The following is a 17512-nucleotide window of genomic DNA, read 5'->3' as shown; positions in this document are numbered from 1 at the left end:
CAAGAATGGGCTGATCTTAGGTTGAACGAGTTAATTAAATCCGCCGATTCTAATACTTGATATTTCACATATTAGAATTTAATCATTAAGCTCCATTTCTTTTTTAATGTCTTTTCCAACCTTTTTTATTGTTTAGTTTGTCTTTTTTTTCTTTATTTTTCTGTTATTAAACATATATTAATTGATTTTTTTTTTTTTTAGGAAACGTTGCCACGACCGGTCAATTTTCGTTTTGACGCTTTTGTTCTGGTAAGTAGATGCCAGGATTCCAAAGTGGCAGATAAATCCGATTTTATCCTCGTGTTTGAGATCCGGAAACTCACCAAACCGACAGCTGTCCGTTTCGTTCGCGCATGATAGCGGGTTCCTCAAGTAAAACGCCGATAAGCACGTTGTCTTATCAATCCTCTAGATATAAGGCGCAGCAGCTATCTGACCTTGATAAGCAGCTGCACGTATAGCAGGAGCTGTTATCTCCTCCCTATAAATTCCTCTCTCTTTCTGCATCTGCGAAGTTTCATCTTCTTCATCCCGCAGAAAGGAAAGAGAAAAGGGGAGAGAGCGAGAGAGAGAAAGGGAGAGGGAGAACTCTTGGAGGCTTCTTGTGGCAGCTAAATCGTGCCGTTGGGGAGGTTTTCGGGCGAAATTCCGGCCCTTGTGTGTCTTCCTCCGTTCTGTTACTCTTCTCTCGGAGAGAGAAGGAGCGTGAGAGGTGAGTTCCAGAAGAAGCACCTCTTTTTGTGTTTGTCCTTGTCCTCCTTTTTTTCGTCGTTTCTTTTCCTTTTGTATCATTCGGATTCCTCTGGCTAGAGATTTTTGAATTTCCCTCGCTTTCCTTTCGTCAACTTCATTTCCTTCTCAAGCCCTAGGTCTTTGAACTAATTCCGTTGCTCTTTTGGCTTGTTTAACTCTCCTGTTGTTGAATTTTTCGGTTTTCCAAAAATTCTTGCCCTATTTATTCGTGACATGATTCTGTATACATTCTTTTCGTGGTGTTGGTCTTTGATTGTTGTCTGAAGCGTGACCATTCGCGGTTGCTTGCAGGGGCAATTTTGTGGGTCTTTCTTCTTGTCCTTTCCTACTTTTGGATGGTGTAGGTGTGAAGGAGGCCAGTGCTGGAATTGGAACTTTTGGCGAGTCTGGGTTTTTGCAATGTCGTCGCTTAGTAGAGAACTCGTGTTCCTTATACTGCAGTTTCTTGATGAAGAGAAGTTCAAAGAGACCGTTCACAAGTATGTGATCGCTGCTGTTTTGCTATGTATACGTAAAGTGTCTTGGAACAGGTGTTTGATTCATTTGACGTGGAGTTGGTTTGTTTAGGCTGGAACAAGAATCTGGGTTCTTCTTTAACATGAAGTATTTTGAGGATGCCGTGCACAATGGGGAGTGGGATGAAGTGGAAAAATACCTTTCTGGGTTCACAAAAGTGGACGACAATCGGTACTCTATGAAGATTTTTTTTGAGATACGCAAGCAGAAGTACCTTGAGGCACTGGATAAGTAAGAATAATGCTCCTTATATCCTCATTTTTTTTTGTGCTGCGGATGCATATTAGTTTACTTAGTAGCTGCTTTTGCTCCTTTTTATTTTGTTTTGGGTGCTGTCTACTTCCATTAATTTGTAAGGGCGCATTTGTTTTGTTTTACTTCAGGCATGATCGTGCAAAGGCAGTAGAGATACTTGTAAAGGATTTGAAAGTATTCGCCTCATTCAATGAAGAACTGTTTAAGGAGATAACCCAACTTTTAACTTTGGATAATTTCAGGTACCTTCTGTTAAGTCTTCCACGTTCATTTCTCTTTGTAATTCATGAAAATGGTTACTCATGTGTTCTTGCAGTAGCTCAAACATCTGGTAATTCTTCCTTGGGAGTGGAAATTGGCTTTTTAGTTACCTCTGTTTTTTTGTTTTATAAGGGAAAATGAGCAGCTTTCCAAATATGGTGATACAAAGTCCGCCAGGACTATAATGTTGGTTGAGTTGAAAAAGTTGATTGAGGCAAATCCTCTTTTCCGTGACAAACTACAGTTCCCCAGTCTCAAGACTTCACGATTGCGAACCCTCATTAATCAGAGGTAACCTTATGAATGCTTACCTTCTCCAGAATTTTGGTAAATTGGGAACAGCAGTAGTGTTTCTAGCAGTTTGGTAGTTCTTGGACGATTGATGAGTGGTACGCTGTTACATCTTGAGCTAGTGGATTACACTTAGATGTATAGTTGAACTGCAACTTATTGGACGCGTGGCTTTCAATTGGATTTGAATGAAACTTGAGATACAACATTGCTAGATTGTCATCTATTCCAATTGAATTCCAATTTTTTACACCTACGGGACTGTTGTAAATGGAGAATAGAATTTCAAACAAGGGTGCGACAGTTTTTCATTTTTAATTTTTCCTTCTGACAATAATTGCGATGGTGTTATCCCAAGTTCTAGTTCCTTATAGTTATACACAACAATGGTTTGAATCTGATAAAGGCAATGAGGTCAATGACTTAAAATTTGGTTATGCCATATTATCTCTTATTGCATAACGATTTCCTACATTTATGAGAAATACAAAATATAAGATTATTCTAGTGATTTATTTGTTTAAAGTTGATTGCTGTATTGGTTTCCACCAAGTCATGCTGATGTTTTAGTTGTAGCAGTTTTATCTGATGCAATGCTTGTAAATGTTTTGTCTTAGACAAAAGGCACTGGGAAACTACTCTTTTGTGTTTGTGCTTGCAGCTTGAATTGGCAGCATCAGCTGTGCAAAAACCCAAGACCGAATCCTGATATAAAGACCCTTTTTGTTGACCATTCTTGTGGGCAACCAAATGGTGCAAGGGCCCCTTCACCTGTAAATAATCCACTCCTAGGATCTATGCCAAAAGCTGGGGGTTTCCCTCCACTGACTGCACATGGGGTAAGAATTGTTCCCCAAGAAGTACCGATAAAACTAACCAACAACAGCAGGTACATAATGTTCTTTCTTTGTTTTTCAGCCATTCCAGCCCACGCCTGCTCCTGTCGCAACCCAACTAGCAAGCTGGATGTCAAATCCACCGGCTGTTACTCATGCTGCTGTTCCTGGTGCAGCCATTGGTCTCGGTGCTCCTGCTAATTCAAGTATTTTCTTTTTCATGCCATTGCACTTTGCATTTGTGTTGGCCAACCTGAAATTTCTATCTTCATTAACTTGTCTCTATGTGGGGCTAGCTGCCTTATTGAAACATCCAAGAACTCCTCCAAACAATCCTGCCAATGATTACCACTCAGCAGACTCTGATCATGTTTCAAAAAGAACAAGGCCCATTGGTATCTCGGACGAGGTAGGCGAATTGAGAATATGTTTACTCAGATGGTTCTTTTTAGTCATTTTGAAGCTGGCCGTAAACTAATTTTCCCTTTTTCTTCTGCTACATTAAAAGTTTGAACTGTGAACCAAAAATTCTAGCAAAACTTGATATTGTTGTCCACTGTACAGGTTAGTCTTCCTGTAAATATATTACCAGTTTCCTACCCTGGTCAGAGCCATGGTCAGAGTTTGTATACGCTGGATGATTTGCCAAAGAACGTTGCTCGTGCATTGAGTCAAGGATCTACTGCCATGAGCATGGATTTCCATCCTACTCAGCAGACGATACTTCTTGGTCAGATTTCTTCAGCTCTTCCTTTTTCTCCTTTTCTTTTTTGGGAGGTCTTATTTATCTTCATTATGACATTCAATTGATATCTTTCTTTCTGTGATTTAGTTGGTACAAATGTGGGCGATGTAGCATTATGGGAAGTTGGCACTAGAAAAAAGCTAGTGCAGAAAGCTTTTGAACTTTGGGACCAGGGAACTGTCTCTATGCCTTTACAGGTATGTTATTGGAACAGAAACTTATTCAGTTATGTTGCACGTCTCTTTAGTCAATCATCATATTGATTTACTTGATTTTATGATGATCAGGCTGCTCTTAGCAAAGAACCTGGAGTGTCTGTCAGTCGGGTCATATGGAGCCCAGATGGTTCACTTTTTGGTGGGAACAGCAAAATGCTCGTCCATAGCTGTAGTGAGAAAAACTATTGCAATCTCCTTCTGATGTTGTCTTGCTTTTTTTTCCAGGGGTTGCATACTCTAGACATATTGTGCATGTGTATTCTTATCACGGTGTTGATGACATACGCCAACACTTGGAGGTATATATTTTAAGTTGCTCAAGTTATGTATTTGTTGGTGCTTGTGCCCCAGGCCTATCATATGATCTTCAGCATCATATTCTGCAGCTATCTTACAACTTGTTCTTCTTCTGTGTTCTAGATTGATGCTCATGTAGGTGGTGTTAATGATATTGCTTTCTGTCACCCTAACAAGCAACTATGCGTCGTAACCTGTGGTGATGACAAGACCATAAAGGTTGGCTATCGGGAGCTATATGTGTAGTTGTGATAGTTTTAGATTACATTTAGTAAATGTTGGCTACTACAGGTGTGGGATGCAACCACAGGTGCCAAACAATACTGCTTTGAAGGGCATGAAGCACCTGTTTATTCTGTTTGTCCTCATTACAAAGAAAATATCCAGGTAATTACCCCATTTGAAGTACTATTTTATTGGTTTTGCAAGTGAGGTTGCTGTTTTTTATATATTTTCATTTAGGTGTTAAAAGGCTTATTGATCCTTCTGGTTTTCAGTTCATCTTTTCAACAGCTGTAGATGGCAAAATAAAGGCATGGTTGTATGATAATATGGGCTCTAGGGTTGATTATGATGCTCCAGGTCATTGGTGCACTACAATGGCGTATAGTGCTGATGGCTCAAGGTTTGATTTGCTAATGTAGAATTAGAAACCAAGTGTAATTCTAAAGATACATCTATCACATGATAAGCATCATGTGGATATTTTGCAGGCTTTTTTCATGTGGTACCAGTAAGGAAGGAGAATCATTCATTGTGGAATGGAACGAAAGTGAAGGTGCTGTTAAAAGGACATATCAAGGGTTCAGAAAGCGTTCTTTGGGTGTCATCCAATTTGATACAACAAGAAACAGGTTTTTGGCTGCTGGTGATGAATATTTGGTTAAGTTTTGGGACATGGACAATGTTAACCTTCTCACTACTACTGATGCCGAAGGCGGATTGCAGGTATGCTTCTGATGAACGATAAGTCTGCGTTATCCTGTAAAATTATAGATTAATAGTTCATAATTTTTCTTCTTGTCAGGCGAGCCCCCGAATCCGTTTCAATAAGGAGGGGACATTATTGGCTGTTTCAACAAGCGATAATGGGTTCAAAATCTTAGCAAATGCTGATGGACTGCGATTGCTGCATACATTTGAGAACCGTTCCTTTGATGCCTCTAGGGTGGCATCTGAGGCCATGGTTAAGGTGGGTAAAATGGTTAATCCTCTAAGGGAATGGAATGTAGTAATTAAGATTCTTTTCTTAACAAAGTGCTTTGCTGCAGCCACCAGTAATGAATGCAATAATTGGTGCTCCTTCTGCTGGGGGAACAGTTCCGACACCTGTAGATAGGGCAGCCACCGTAGTTTCCATGGTAATGTTCATTCTCACAAACTCTTTATTTGATTGTTTCATGTCTATTTGGTGTCTAAGACAAATAAGTCTTTAGAAATACCTTGTTAACATATTTTGCAAGATTGCCATTTCTTTAGTGGCTAAAACTTGTTAGTTTATAAAGAAAGACAAAGATCAGGTTGACCTTTATTTTTCTGCACCTTTTACTGATATTCTTTCCTTAACTGACTTAGAATGGTGATGCTCGAAGCCTGGTTGATGTAAAACCTAGGGTAGTCGATGAATCAATGGATAAATCAAAGATTTGGAAGCTTACTGAGATAAATGAACCATTACAATGCCGCTCGTTAAGGCTTCCCGAGAACTTGAGAAGTAGCAAGGTAAGAATACGTATTGTGAAATTCTTGAATTGTCTATCTTGAGGAAATATGTTTCGCTCTTTCTGCCATTCTGAGGACTTACTGCCTTGTTTTCTATTTGTTTTAACTTCATATTTCTTACCGTGACTTCTCTACCGTTCTTTTATGATCCACATTACATTGTTTACATACTCTCAAAAGCCATATCGACTCATGTCCATCAAGAAAGTTTTGTTGAGGGAGTTTTTTGTCTAACTGTTTTATTTATTGGAACGTGTTGCTTTCCTCTTGTATGACAAAAAAGTAATTTTTACGTTTCATTTGTGTACATACACTGACACGAGATTAGGCATGATCTGATGTGATGAAATTAGGGAGTCTGTGGTAGAGAATTTCCTATCAACTTGGTATACTGATTCATTATTTTCTCTGATTATTTTCTGATGCTTTCTTCACACTGTACCATTTAATATGAGGTTAACATAATAATTTCCCTCCTTGATCTATATAATGTTTCTGTTTCTAATTGTTTGTGCAATTACATTGCAGATTTCAAGATTAATGTATACCAACTCAGGCATTGCCCTCTTGGCATTAGCATCCAATGCCATTCACCTGCTTTGGAAATGGCAGCGAAGTGACCGTAATACAAGTGGCAAGGTGAAGTAGAAAGAGGGACTTTTCTTCCATGAGCAGAATTTTTTTGTGATGTATCTGCTTAGAATTTTACTCTGTGTAGGCAACCGCAAGTATCTTGCCTCAACTATGGCAGCCACCAAGTGGCATGATGATGACTAATGATGTAACTGATGTAAATCCTGAAGAAGCTGTTCCTTGCTTTGCACTGTCAAAAAATGATTCGTATGTGATGTCTGCTTCGGGCGGAAAAGTTTCTCTTTTTAATATGATGACATTCAAGGTGAGAACAAATATTTAGAATATAATAACCTTTTTTTGTTGCCCTTGAAGATGTGCTAATTGTTGGGACAATTACTATATGCAGACTATGACAACATTCATGCCACCACCACCAGCAGCCACATTTCTTGCGTTCCACCCTCAAGACAACAACATAATTGCTATTGGTATGGATGACTCCACAATCCAAATATATAATGTTAGAGTAGATGAGGTAATCATCTCCACAGAACATGACCTATTTTGATCAACCAAGCGAGAATTATAACTTATAAGGAGTCTGTCATCATGCAGGTAAAAAGCAAGCTTAAAGGCCATTCTAAAAGAATCACTGGTCTTGCATTCTCAAATTCACTGAATGTGTTGGTTTCGTCAGGAGCTGATGCTCAGGTAAGAACTAAGAAGGTGTTTTCCTGAATGTATATGCCGAGGCCTTGTACAATTTTCTTCTTTCCAAAATGTCAGAACCCATGATAAAAACATTTTTTTGAATTTCAATTGGCACAATGTGTTCTCTATATTGTATGTGCAACTTCTGCTTTTTTTGCTTCTAATTGGTCATTGTATTTGTACCTCTGCAGTTATGTGTCTGGAGCACGGATGGCTGGGAGAAGCAGAAGAGCAGAACTTTGCAAGTCCCCGCTGGTCGAACACCAAGTGCATTATCAGATACACGTGTTCAATTCCACCACGATCAGACACATTTCTTAGTTGTTCATGAGACCCAGATTGCTATCTATGAAACAACTAAATTGGAATGTGTAAAGCAGGTTTGCTCATAATCATATCAAACTCGTTTTTCTGCCTGATTAGCTGTTACATTGGTCATCTGGATTTGTATGTTGTCTTACAGTGGGTTCCACGAGAATCATCTGCCCCAATTTCCAATGCTACATTCTCGTGTGACAGCCAATTAGTATATGCTTCCTTTCTAGATTCAGCGATATGTGTGTTCAGTGCCACAAATCTGAGGTTAAGATGTCGAATCAATCCAGCAGCCTATCTTCCAGCAAATGCCAGGTGACTCTTTGCTCCTTTCACTTTTTTATTTCAAATGTGTGCTACATAAGCCAGTAAGCTGGCTGCTTCCACTTTATGACAACAATTGAGAAAGCCTGAGGCTTTTTAGTTCAAGGAATCTAGGCACCTTAGAAGCATAGACCGGGCTTCCATTAGAACTAGGTTGACCAGTTAACAAAGCAGGCACTTAAGAATTCGACTCCATGCTTTAAATCAAGATTCTTTTACTAGATTGTGCACCAGTGCATACGTCACAAATTTCATACATGTTTGAGCTTTCATACCAATGGCTTTGTTACCAAACTTTTTTTTGAAAAATCAAGCTTTTAAGCTGCAAGTTAGTGGTTAGTGGATTGGGATAATTTGCTTGTCCAAACTTAGAGCATCTCATTTTGGATGCTTCCTTCACTCGTTAATAATGCCTAGCTCAGGTCACTTCTAATTGTGAGTGTTAGTGCGCATCTTGTGGTGTGGATGCTTCCTTCACTTGTTAATACTTAATAATGCCTAGCGCAGGTCAATTCTCTAATTGTGCGTGTTAGTTTGCATCTTGTGGTGTGGCGCATGTTGGTGTATGATGGATTAATAAATTCTTTTGGATTAGAAAATTATTTCCTGCTATTGAATTTGAGTTGAAATACTTATGTTCACTGACTTAATAATGTACTTTATATAAGCAGCTCCAACGTGTATCCACTAGTGATTGCGGCACATCCATCTGAACCAAACCAATTTGCCGTTGGCTTGACGGATGGAGGGGTTCATGTCTTAGAACCGCTGGAATCAGAAGCAAAATGGGGCAGCCCACCACCACCAGAAAACGGTTCGGCGACCAGTATTTCAGCTGCACCAGCTTCAGGGGCAACTGGGGCCACGGATCAGCCTCAGAGATGACCGGGACAACTCTTGCGCCTTTTTTCCTTCTTTTCCCTTTTATAAATTGAAACTAGGGTTGGAATATAGCTTAACCTTTTGAAGATAGTACACGGATGGGGAAGATGAGCTTGCAGCGGTGCAGGGGCTCCTCTCTTTTGTAAACTGGGTAATGCCCCTCTTTTTTCTTTTTCCCCTTTCTCCTGGCAAGTAGTCCTGAAACGACTTCTTGAGAGAAATGCAGGAGGTTGTTGATTGATAACGTTTTTTCATTTCTTAGGCTTTATGTAGTTTGTATTATTTGTGGTGAAATATTCAGGTAAATGGTGAAGAATCTTTCTCTATAGTTTCTCTCTAGTCTCTCCTGCGCTGCTGTGCATGCACATACTCGAGAGTCAGGGGCATGACTGAGCTTCTTTTTAGTTATATTAACTAACATGTACCACATTTTAGTTAACCCCTGAAATTACTCGATTCAGTATCATTCTGTTTTTACGTTGATTTCCAGTCTCGATCTGCTCACTGGTCGATCTTTCAGTTTTTTAATGTCTTCCTTTTCGACGTGCCATAAGGCAAACCTGTATTCCTTCAGCTAAAGTAAATGCTTACTCTCAATCTAACGGCACATATTTAAGTTCAAACTGTTTTGGTCTGAAATTCATGGTAGTATATACATACGTGCTTCAACATATAAATTGTTCAACACGTAAATTGGAAGGCCAACCAACCAATTACGATTTCAGTTTACCTTCCAAATGTCAAGCTATGCTGATTCACTTTCTGATATGGGTAAATTTTCGATGCTTAAAATCTCAGACATAATTTTCATGAATATTGAAATATGGAAGACATGTTCATCATAAAAGGAACTGATTCAACAGCTGATTTATGTTACGTAGGTTATTTCTTCCTTTTCGGCATGATAAGTAAACTGTGTACAAAAATTAAAGCTTGGCTTTGTAAAAAGAAACTTTATCCACGCTCACGATTGATTCTCACACATACATTCCGTCTTTCTGGGGTGCACGCGAGCTTGCACACACATGCACGAAACACACATGAAGGTACGCGCCCATCCACTCTAATTACCTTTTAAGGCACGAAGCCAAGGGTTTGGGATTCCACAAAGATTTTACTTTCACATTGGTGAGGTCTCGATTTGGCTTGCACCATCACTCGAGCTTCCCTCACCGATCGCACCGTCCATGGAGGTCGAGGTGAAGCGCAGGATCCCATGCAATTTCCACCAACGGCTCGCATCCCTCCTTTCCCCCTCCCACCTCCAGGAGCACGTCTTCTTCGATGGAGACCGCGGGTAGTTCTCCTTTCTCTCCGTCCTCCGCCACCGGTTCTACAACGCCGATTCCCGCTGCGCGTCTCTCTCAAGGGGAAGGCTGTCAATTTTCGACGGCGTCAGCAGGGTGGAGGAGGTCAACCTGGCGCCTTCTTGCCGTCGACTCCGGGCTCGTCAAGAGGGTGGTGAGTGAGTTCCGAGTCGAGGGTTTCGTCTGCCTCGGCGGGTTCAGGAACGTGAGGGCAGTGCACGAGTGGCAGGGATTGAGTTTGGAGCTGGACGAGGCGCAGTTCGATTTCCGGACTAGTTATGAGATCGAGTGCGAAAGCGACGATCCTGAGTTGGCGAAGCGTCTGCTGGAGGGCTTCCTGAAGGAGAATGGTATTCCTTATTCGTTCCCTGCGGTGTCGCGGTGTCGAAATTTGCGGTTTTTGGGTCTGGGAAATTGCCAGAATGAGGGAATTCAGTATCCGCGCTTGCATGTTCAGAAATGGGGTTTACTTCTATCGTTAGTTTTGGTTAAATAGCGATTTGGTTAGGTTCATAAAAACGAGATCCTTGGGATTGTGGATGATCGGGATTCAAGTCTGATTCATGGTGGTTAATGTCTAATGGAGTGAAGAAATTTCTTATAGTTTTGCAGTATACTTCACTGAACAGTTCTAGTAATGATCTCCTGTAGATCGTGAAATGGCTTACTCAGCCTGTTCTCCGATTTAGAACTATATTATACCTCCTTTTTAGCTCCTTTCTCTGGAGCACAGCAAATGAACCTTGAAAATCATGAATGATGGGAAATCAAGACTGATAAAAGCCGCATTGTCAAGTCTTATTCCGTTGCATCCATCGTCGTGTTCAACATCTACATTTCTTTGCAAAATTAGCAGTTCTTTTACAGGTTTTTTTTTTTCAGCATGCCACTAGTATCAGAAGATCAACTTCATTATGTTTACCCCCAAAAATATATATTCTTCTGATCTTCCTTAGGATCATCTGATTTTTTTTTTATCATGATATTGAAGCATTAAAATAAAAACTGTTTGCATAGTTTGGCATATGAAGATGCGCAGGCACGAGTTTAACTTCTTTGGACCAGTGTGCAAAGGTGTGTTCCTTGACCTATTAGTACTACATTATTTTCTTTTCTGCTTGTCCATGCTTCCTCAAGAGTCTTATTCACTCTAAATTTTGTTATTTCAATGGATTCTTAGCGGCAATATATTGCAATTTTTGCGTGCTCAATAAATTCCATGGAAGCAACAGATCAGGAAAGAAAGTTTTTAGATTTGATTTGTTAGAATTGGCAAGAGTGGTTACAGTGGCTAACCCTTGATTGGATTCCTTTTGTCCCAGATCAATTATTCATCTTAAATTTTCCGAGAATGATCGTAGACATATAGGATGATGGCGGGCAATATGGTTTCCTCAAACGTCTGAGACAGAAAGGCCCGAATGGGTGCATTCTTGCTCTCCTCCCACTGCTCAGAATTGTGCAAGTGATGGTGAAGGAGTGGCTATTGTGTGGAAGCCATTATTTATTTCTGTTAGTGCATTTTTATGTGCAGACTAGGCTACTTATCGTATGGCAAAACCAGACATTCTATCAAGGTGCAGTAAACGGGAAGCAGATGGCGATGTGACAGATAATCGAGCCCCCCCTTTTTTTTTATCTTGGCCATTACCTGCCAATTTCTGGAGATAGTTCCTTACTTCACTAGGTTTCATCTCTTTGACGGTGATTTGAAGCTATAAGTTGATAAAGAAAAGTCAAGAACTTATATCAATTTCACAGTCCCAAACTACATTCTCAACTCTGATGGTGAAAGTTCCATGCTTATTAATCCTCCGGTGCTTCTTAAGATACACAGATATCCACACTTTGTTAGATACTAAGAATTAGTAAATTGGAGTTCATTTCGCACAATCTCTTTCCTGTTGTAGCATCTGGTGCCTTCCTCAAACCTCTCTACTGTAAACAGCATGTGAAATGAAAAGGCAAGTGTTGCATTCCTGTGCCTAAACATTTGGATTATTCTGATAGACTATAGATTCGGTTGCAAGAGAGGTATTGAGTTTCCATGGCATTGACTTGATCGCCTTCATGTGGAAATTGGACTGAGTTCTTAGTCGGAAGACATTGTAGTTGGGATTTCTGATATGTGGCTTCACTCTATAGTTTTTCTCCATTTTCTATCCAGTATAGTAAGCTCTATGATTTTCTTGTTTAGGCTTCTTCTTGTGAAAACTTTGGTCTCTCTCTACCTTATGGCCGGATACTTTGGACCATGATCTAACAAACCGTATGGCTACCTGAAAGGCAGCAACAAGAGTTGGTTGATGACAGGTCTGAACACAGCTGGGGTCATCTTGTTCAAACCCCAAAATGGCGTATTTCACAGACCTGATGCAGGAGTGACGGCACAGAGTACAGAATAGATTTGCACAGCCTGTCCTGAACCCTCTTCCAAGCAGCAGAGAACATCAATTATCTTTGGTCATATTCCTGGAATGGGTATCGATGGTTTATAGACTATTCGTAGATTAGGGTAAGGGAAAAAAGAGAAAATTAGAGAAACATCCCAAATTCAAGCATGTTTGAAACTGTGAAGATGCCATCTGGGAAGTGCCTCACTCTCAAGTGTGCAAGCGCTTGAATGAGTGGCTACAGAAAAATGAAACTTTTTTACCTTGTTATTCTTGTAAAGTTGCCGAGATGCTCTCGTCAACATCGTTCTCTTTCAGGTAGCTGTTTTAAGGTTTGTTCGATTACCTAGACAAAAACGATGGTTTGAAGAGAATTTGGATATCATAGAAGCGGGTTTCAGAGAATCTTTCATTGAACTTACCAGAGAATGCAGGCTCGGCCTGTATCGAATAGTTTCAAATCCGAGTAATGCACAACTGACATAACTAGAAGAAGGATCAGAAAGCATTTCCAAATTCCAATCACCCATGAACATCGATTCCTCAGGAATGATGCCCAGGAAGGTATCAAGGAGGCTTATTTCCAAGGAGAGGGGCACTCGGGATAGAAAACCAGTCCCGAAGACTTGCGAATAAAATCACCTAACAAGGACGTAACTATTTTCCCACTTGTAATATCACCCCTGGCGAGGAGGATCGTAGCGAATGAGAACATCTCCCAGTAGGAAATAGTAGATCAAACAGATTCCATCCATCAGAGAACATACATATTGCTTCAAAATCACAATTAAGTAGAGAGAAAGTGCCGCCATTCAAAGTTAAAGAGGGCACATTTCACAAATAACAATTAAGAGCGACAAAATGTATTTATATATAACCACAACGTTCATAAAAAAGTTAGACCAACTGCGTCCCTGCCCTAAGAAAAACACAAGCCAAACAACCGAGTTTGGTCACTTCCTCTTTTTAGTGGGAGGCTCGGGTATCTCTTCATCCTCTTCTTCTTCCTCTTCGTCTTCCTCATCCTCATCCTCGCCATCTTCATCTTCATCGTCCTCATCTTCATCTTCCTCTTCATCATCGTCGTCTTCATCATCACTGCCTCCTTCTCCGTTTGCTACAACATCATCTTCTTGGTCATCTCCCTGGTTATTGTTATCCTCGTCTCCAGATGCATCCTCCTCGTCGCCTTCTCCATCATCATCCTGCTCTTCACCATCTTCATCGTCTTCATCCTCATCATCATTGTCTGAATCCCCATCGTCTTTGTTCTCAGGAGCAACCCCATCCCCCACATGTCTTGTATTCTGCGCCACCCAGATAAAATAGAATTAATGAGAGGAGTTTAAATTAAGCAAAGTAAGGCTTCATCCAACAGGCAATTGAATCGTCAGAGGTGCAAGATTTATAAGTAACGTGACTTGCCTTATCCTCCATCCCGATTAAGATGTTGTCATCGAACCTACAAAAGGGAAAATAAGAGGAACATAAAACAAAGCTTCTCATTCACACTCTAAATTAAACGAAAGAAAAAGAAAAGGCCGAGGGGAAAAAGGGAACAATTACTTACCCTTGACTCTTCTCACTCTCTTGATCCAAGAAATTTCTTCCATTGAGCAGGGAGCCCATCTGAAGGACAGTTGTTTTTCTTATGGTTAGCCATACAATTATGATTTAACTCTCTCTCTCTCTCTCTCTCTCTCAGACAACACCCACATATCTGAAAAGGGAAACACAAATACAGAAACAGAAACCCTCCATCTACCCAAAAGGATATAAAGGAAAAGAACCGCCCCAAACTTGAAGGCACAGAAAGGATTATACTTGCTGAAAGTAACTATGGAAAACAAGGAAAAAAATCAAAGGCAGTGGACTATATAGGTCCACTATAGGGGGACAAACCCGTAGCTATAAAGCAAAGAGGTCCTAACAACCCCCGACCTCCACACACATAAAAAGGCAACAAACTCAAGAAACAAATCAACAGGCTTCCTCCAAAGCGCAACAGAGATCAGCGAAAATACAACACAAAGATGGACCCTAAGGAACGACGTGTGAACAAAATTCACTGCAAGCCTAGAAACAGGAACTTGACTTGCAGAAATAGAAGAATCCCCAATTTCCCAACCCTAAAGAAGAAGAAGAATAAACAAAAAGCAACTCAAATTCTCAATAAGCGAACGAGCTCTTACGCGACAAGCATCTTAAAGAAACGTTGAAATCAAAACAAACCCAAAAAAAAGCTGAGAAATCACTTCCTTTCTGCGCAACAAAAAAAAGCAATTTCTTTGCCTTCAGCAGAAACATTTATGCCTACGGCGCAGAAAGATCAACCAAAAAAAAAAAAACGAGATGCTATAAATTTGACCTACATAACCGAGCAAAAACGTCGGCAGCAAAAATAAACAGGCATAAGATATGAAATAAATAAATGAATAAGTAAACCAGAAGGTCAAAGGATAAGGAGAAGGAATTACCGCTAGAAGTAAGTAAACTGACTTCTGAGCGACGAGCACCGCCTCTACAGCGACAGCTTCCACCAAAGAAGCAGCCATTTGCCTGAGAGCAACAGCCTCCGAAGAGCAGAAATCTCTTGCGACCTCCATCTCTAAAAAAAAATTCCCGCAAAATAACAGAAGGAACCGAGAATCCTAATTATTCAACACAAAAAACCCCCAATATCACTTCCAGAACACAGAACACAAAAAGACAAACATAGGAAAGCTCACAGAGAAACGAAAAGAAAAAATGAACCAGGACTTTCAGGGAAAAAGAAAAACCCACAAGGAAGAAACAAATGAAACAGAAAAGGTATCAACCAGAAAGAGAAAGAAGAGGGCGCCTACCTTGCAGAGACAAATTAGGGCCTGAAAGACGAGAACCAAGGTTATGAGGCGGCAGCGCAGTTGCAGTAGATCAGAGAGACGGATACTGCCATAGAGAGAGATAGGGTTTAAGCAGGGGACTAGAGAGAGAGAGAGAGCGAGCTAGGGTTTGAGGATTTTTTTTCCCTCTCTTTTTTCCGGGTCATTGATGGGGGTGGGGTGTGTCCTCGTGCGTGCGCGTGTGCACGAGCCTGCGGGGGTGGAACAAGGAGATCTACGGTGGCACGGGTTCGAATCCGAGGAGGCTCAAATGGTAAACCCCGTTCACTTTTGGGGCGTCATGAAAAAATCGGTGTGGTTGACCCAAATCGGTGTGGTTGACCCAGCACGGAGGTGAGCTAACCCAGCTTGGATGCCCTTGCAGATTCCCCTGCCCTTGGCCCTTTTAGTTATCAGTTGGGCGGCCCAGGGATCGTACATACGAACCAAGCCCTGGCTATATGGAGCCTGATGTTAGCACTTACATATACCAACTTCATAAAATATGTTTATTTTTATCTTGTTGTTTTGAAATATTTGATTATTTATCTATATCTAAATGATTTACGTTGTTTTTAAATATTTTATATATTATATATACGAGGATCTCTTATGGTATAAAAATATGTGAATCACTACTTAAAAAAAAAATCTTATTATGTCACTCATGTTGCATGATCACCATTAAATACCACTTCGAATAAGAGAAGCACCCACTACATGAGGGTCATCCTCAGCTATGCCACAAATATCTGCGAATCCCTAATAAACGCTTAATATTTTTCACGCTTAGGACGACGTTCTATTTGTCTTATATATTCCACCACTCGGGTTTTCCTCACCGATCGCGCCGTCCATGGAGGTCGAGGTGAAGCTCAGGATCCCCGACGCCGATTCCCACCAGCGGCTCGCCTCCCTCCTCTCCCCCTTCCACCTCCAAACCCACCTCCAGGAGAATGTCTTCTTCGACGGAGCCCGCGGAGAGCTCTCCTCTTCCCGCTCCGTCCTTCGCCTCAGGTTCTATAACGCTGATTCCCGCTGCGTCGTCTCTCTCAAGGGGAAGGCTGTCATTGTCGACGGCGTCAGTAGGGTGGAGGAGGTCGAGGAGGATTTCGACGTCTCCCTTGGCCGGGCGTGCGTGGCCGAGCCCTGGCGCCTGGCTGCCGTCGACTCCGGGCTTGTCAAGAGGGTCGTGGATGAGTTCCGAGTCGAGGGCTTCGTCTGTCTCGGCGGGTTCAGGAACGTGAGGGCGGTGCATGCGTGGCAGGGGTTGACGTTGGAGCTGGACGAGACGCAGTTCGATTTCGGGACTAGTTATGAGATCGAGTGCGAGAGCGACGATCCTGAGTCGGCGAAGCGTCTGTTGGAGGGCTTCCTGAAGGAGAATCGTATTCCTTATTCGTTCTCTGCAGTGTCGAAATTTGCGGTTTTTCGGTCTGGGAAATTGCCAGACTGAGGAATTCAGCATCCGCGCTTGCATCTTCAGAAATGGGGTTTACTTCTATCGTTACTCTTGACTAAATAGCGATTGGATTAAGTTCATATAAACGAGATCCTTGAGATTGTGGATTATCGCGATTCATTTCTGATTCATGGTGGTCAATGTTTCATGGAATTGGTTTTGTTTTCTGCTGTCTTTCATGGCACAGATGAAGTGAAAATTTTTCTTATAGTTTTGCATTATACTTCACTGAATGGTTCTAGTAATGATCTCCTGTAGATCGTGAAATGGCTTACTCAACCTGTTCTCCGATTCAGAACTATATTATACCTCCTTTTTTGCTCCTTTCTCTGCAACACATAAAATAGGCAAATGAACCTTGAAAATCATGAATGAGGGGGTATCAAACCTGATAAAAGCCGCATTGTCAGGTCTTATTCCATTGCATCCATCATCCTGCTCAATATCTACGTTTCTTTGCAAATTTTAGCTGTCTTTTTACAGTTTTTTGATTCAGCACGCCACTAGCATCAGAAGATCAACTTCATCATGTTCACCCCAAAATTATATTCTTTTGAATTCCCTTAGGATGGCCCTGATTTTTTTTGGATCATGCTACTGAAGCATTAAAATGAAAAATGTTTACATCGTTTGGCATATGGAGATGCGCAGGCACGAGTTTAGCTTCTTTGGACCAGTGTGCAAAGGTGTGTTCCTTGACCTGTTAGTACTCCATTATTTTCTTTTCTGCCTGTCCATGCTTCCGCAAGAATCTTATTTACTCTAAATTTCGTTATGTCAATGA

At 41.1% G+C, this 17512-nt stretch overlaps 3 protein-coding genes and 1 pseudogene across 4 annotated transcripts; 3 read left to right on the top strand and 1 right to left on the bottom strand.

The window, feature by feature from the left end:
- The first annotated feature begins 507 nt into the window (after nucleotides 1-507).
- LOC116250476 (topless-related protein 1-like) lies at nucleotides 508-9030 on the top strand. The gene is made up of 26 exons (XM_031624111.2): nucleotides 508-712; nucleotides 1045-1232; nucleotides 1321-1500; nucleotides 1653-1766; nucleotides 1918-2076; nucleotides 2738-2915; nucleotides 2995-3118; nucleotides 3209-3321; nucleotides 3477-3642; nucleotides 3745-3854; nucleotides 3945-4014; nucleotides 4101-4174; nucleotides 4296-4391; nucleotides 4464-4559; nucleotides 4670-4797; nucleotides 4886-5120; nucleotides 5200-5364; nucleotides 5444-5533; nucleotides 5748-5894; nucleotides 6423-6533; nucleotides 6613-6792; nucleotides 6877-7005; nucleotides 7086-7181; nucleotides 7373-7561; nucleotides 7645-7811; nucleotides 8492-9030. Exons 2-26 carry the CDS (start codon nucleotides 1153-1155, stop codon nucleotides 8703-8705), a joined length of 3411 nt encoding a protein of 1136 aa, XP_031479971.1. The 5' UTR covers nucleotides 508-712; nucleotides 1045-1152; the 3' UTR covers nucleotides 8706-9030.
- A 656-nt stretch (nucleotides 9031-9686) lies between these two features.
- On the top strand, nucleotides 9687-12664 carry LOC116250480 (triphosphate tunnel metalloenzyme 3-like; annotated as a pseudogene).
- A 492-nt stretch (nucleotides 12665-13156) lies between these two features.
- Nucleotides 13157-15420, bottom strand: LOC116250479 (uncharacterized). Of its 2 annotated transcripts, none has more exons than XM_031624114.2 (5): nucleotides 15249-15420; nucleotides 14880-15010; nucleotides 13973-14031; nucleotides 13828-13864; nucleotides 13157-13709 (listed from the first exon to the last, which is right to left on the bottom strand). In XM_031624114.2, the coding sequence occupies exons 2-5, from the start codon at nucleotides 15006-15008 to the stop codon at nucleotides 13356-13358; spliced, it is 579 nt and encodes a 192-aa protein (XP_031479974.1). In that variant the 5' UTR covers nucleotides 15009-15010; nucleotides 15249-15420; the 3' UTR covers nucleotides 13157-13355. The 2 variants fall into 2 exon arrangements, with proteins under 2 accessions (XP_031479974.1, XP_031479973.1); XM_031624113.2 differs by having other exon boundaries at nucleotides 14880-15053; nucleotides 15249-15418.
- Nucleotides 15421-16070: 650 nt separating this feature from the next.
- On the top strand, nucleotides 16071-16946 carry LOC116250478 (triphosphate tunnel metalloenzyme 3-like). Its single transcript, XM_031624112.2, has one exon. The coding sequence runs from the start codon at nucleotides 16123-16125 to the stop codon at nucleotides 16720-16722; it is 600 nt and encodes a 199-aa protein (XP_031479972.1). The 5' UTR covers nucleotides 16071-16122; the 3' UTR covers nucleotides 16723-16946.
- The last annotated feature ends 566 nt before the right edge of the window (nucleotides 16947-17512 follow it).

This window comes from Nymphaea colorata, chromosome 3 (genome assembly GCF_008831285.2).
Source record: "Nymphaea colorata isolate Beijing-Zhang1983 chromosome 3, ASM883128v2, whole genome shotgun sequence".
Lineage (NCBI taxonomy): Eukaryota > Viridiplantae > Streptophyta > Magnoliopsida > Nymphaeales > Nymphaeaceae > Nymphaea > Nymphaea colorata.
The sequence above is the reverse complement of the archived record's forward strand: the minus strand, read 5'-3'. Positions and strand labels throughout refer to the sequence as shown.

Coding starts and splice junctions, on each gene's coding strand:
- LOC116250476 (XM_031624111.2), top strand. CDS start 1,153: ATGTCGTCGCTTAGTAGAGAACTCGTGTTCCTTATACTGCAGTTTCTT. Junction 2,077..2,737: donor CGAACCCTCATTAATCAGAG/GTAACCTTATGA, acceptor TTGTGCTTGCAG/CTTGAATTGGCAGCATCAGC. Junction 4,175..4,295: donor ACATACGCCAACACTTGGAG/GTATATATTTTA, acceptor TCTGTGTTCTAG/ATTGATGCTCATGTAGGTGG.
- LOC116250479 (XM_031624114.2), bottom strand. CDS start 15,008: ATGGAGGTCGCAAGAGATTTCTGCTCTTCGGAGGCTGTTGCTCTCAGG. Junction 13,865..13,972: donor GAGAGTGAGAAGAGTCAAGG/GTAAGTAATTGT, acceptor TCCCTTTTGTAG/GTTCGATGACAACATCTTAA. Junction 13,710..13,827: donor TAATCGGGATGGAGGATAAG/GCAAGTCACGTT, acceptor TGGGTGGCGCAG/AATACAAGACATGTGGGGGA.
- LOC116250478 (XM_031624112.2), top strand. CDS start 16,123: ATGGAGGTCGAGGTGAAGCTCAGGATCCCCGACGCCGATTCCCACCAG.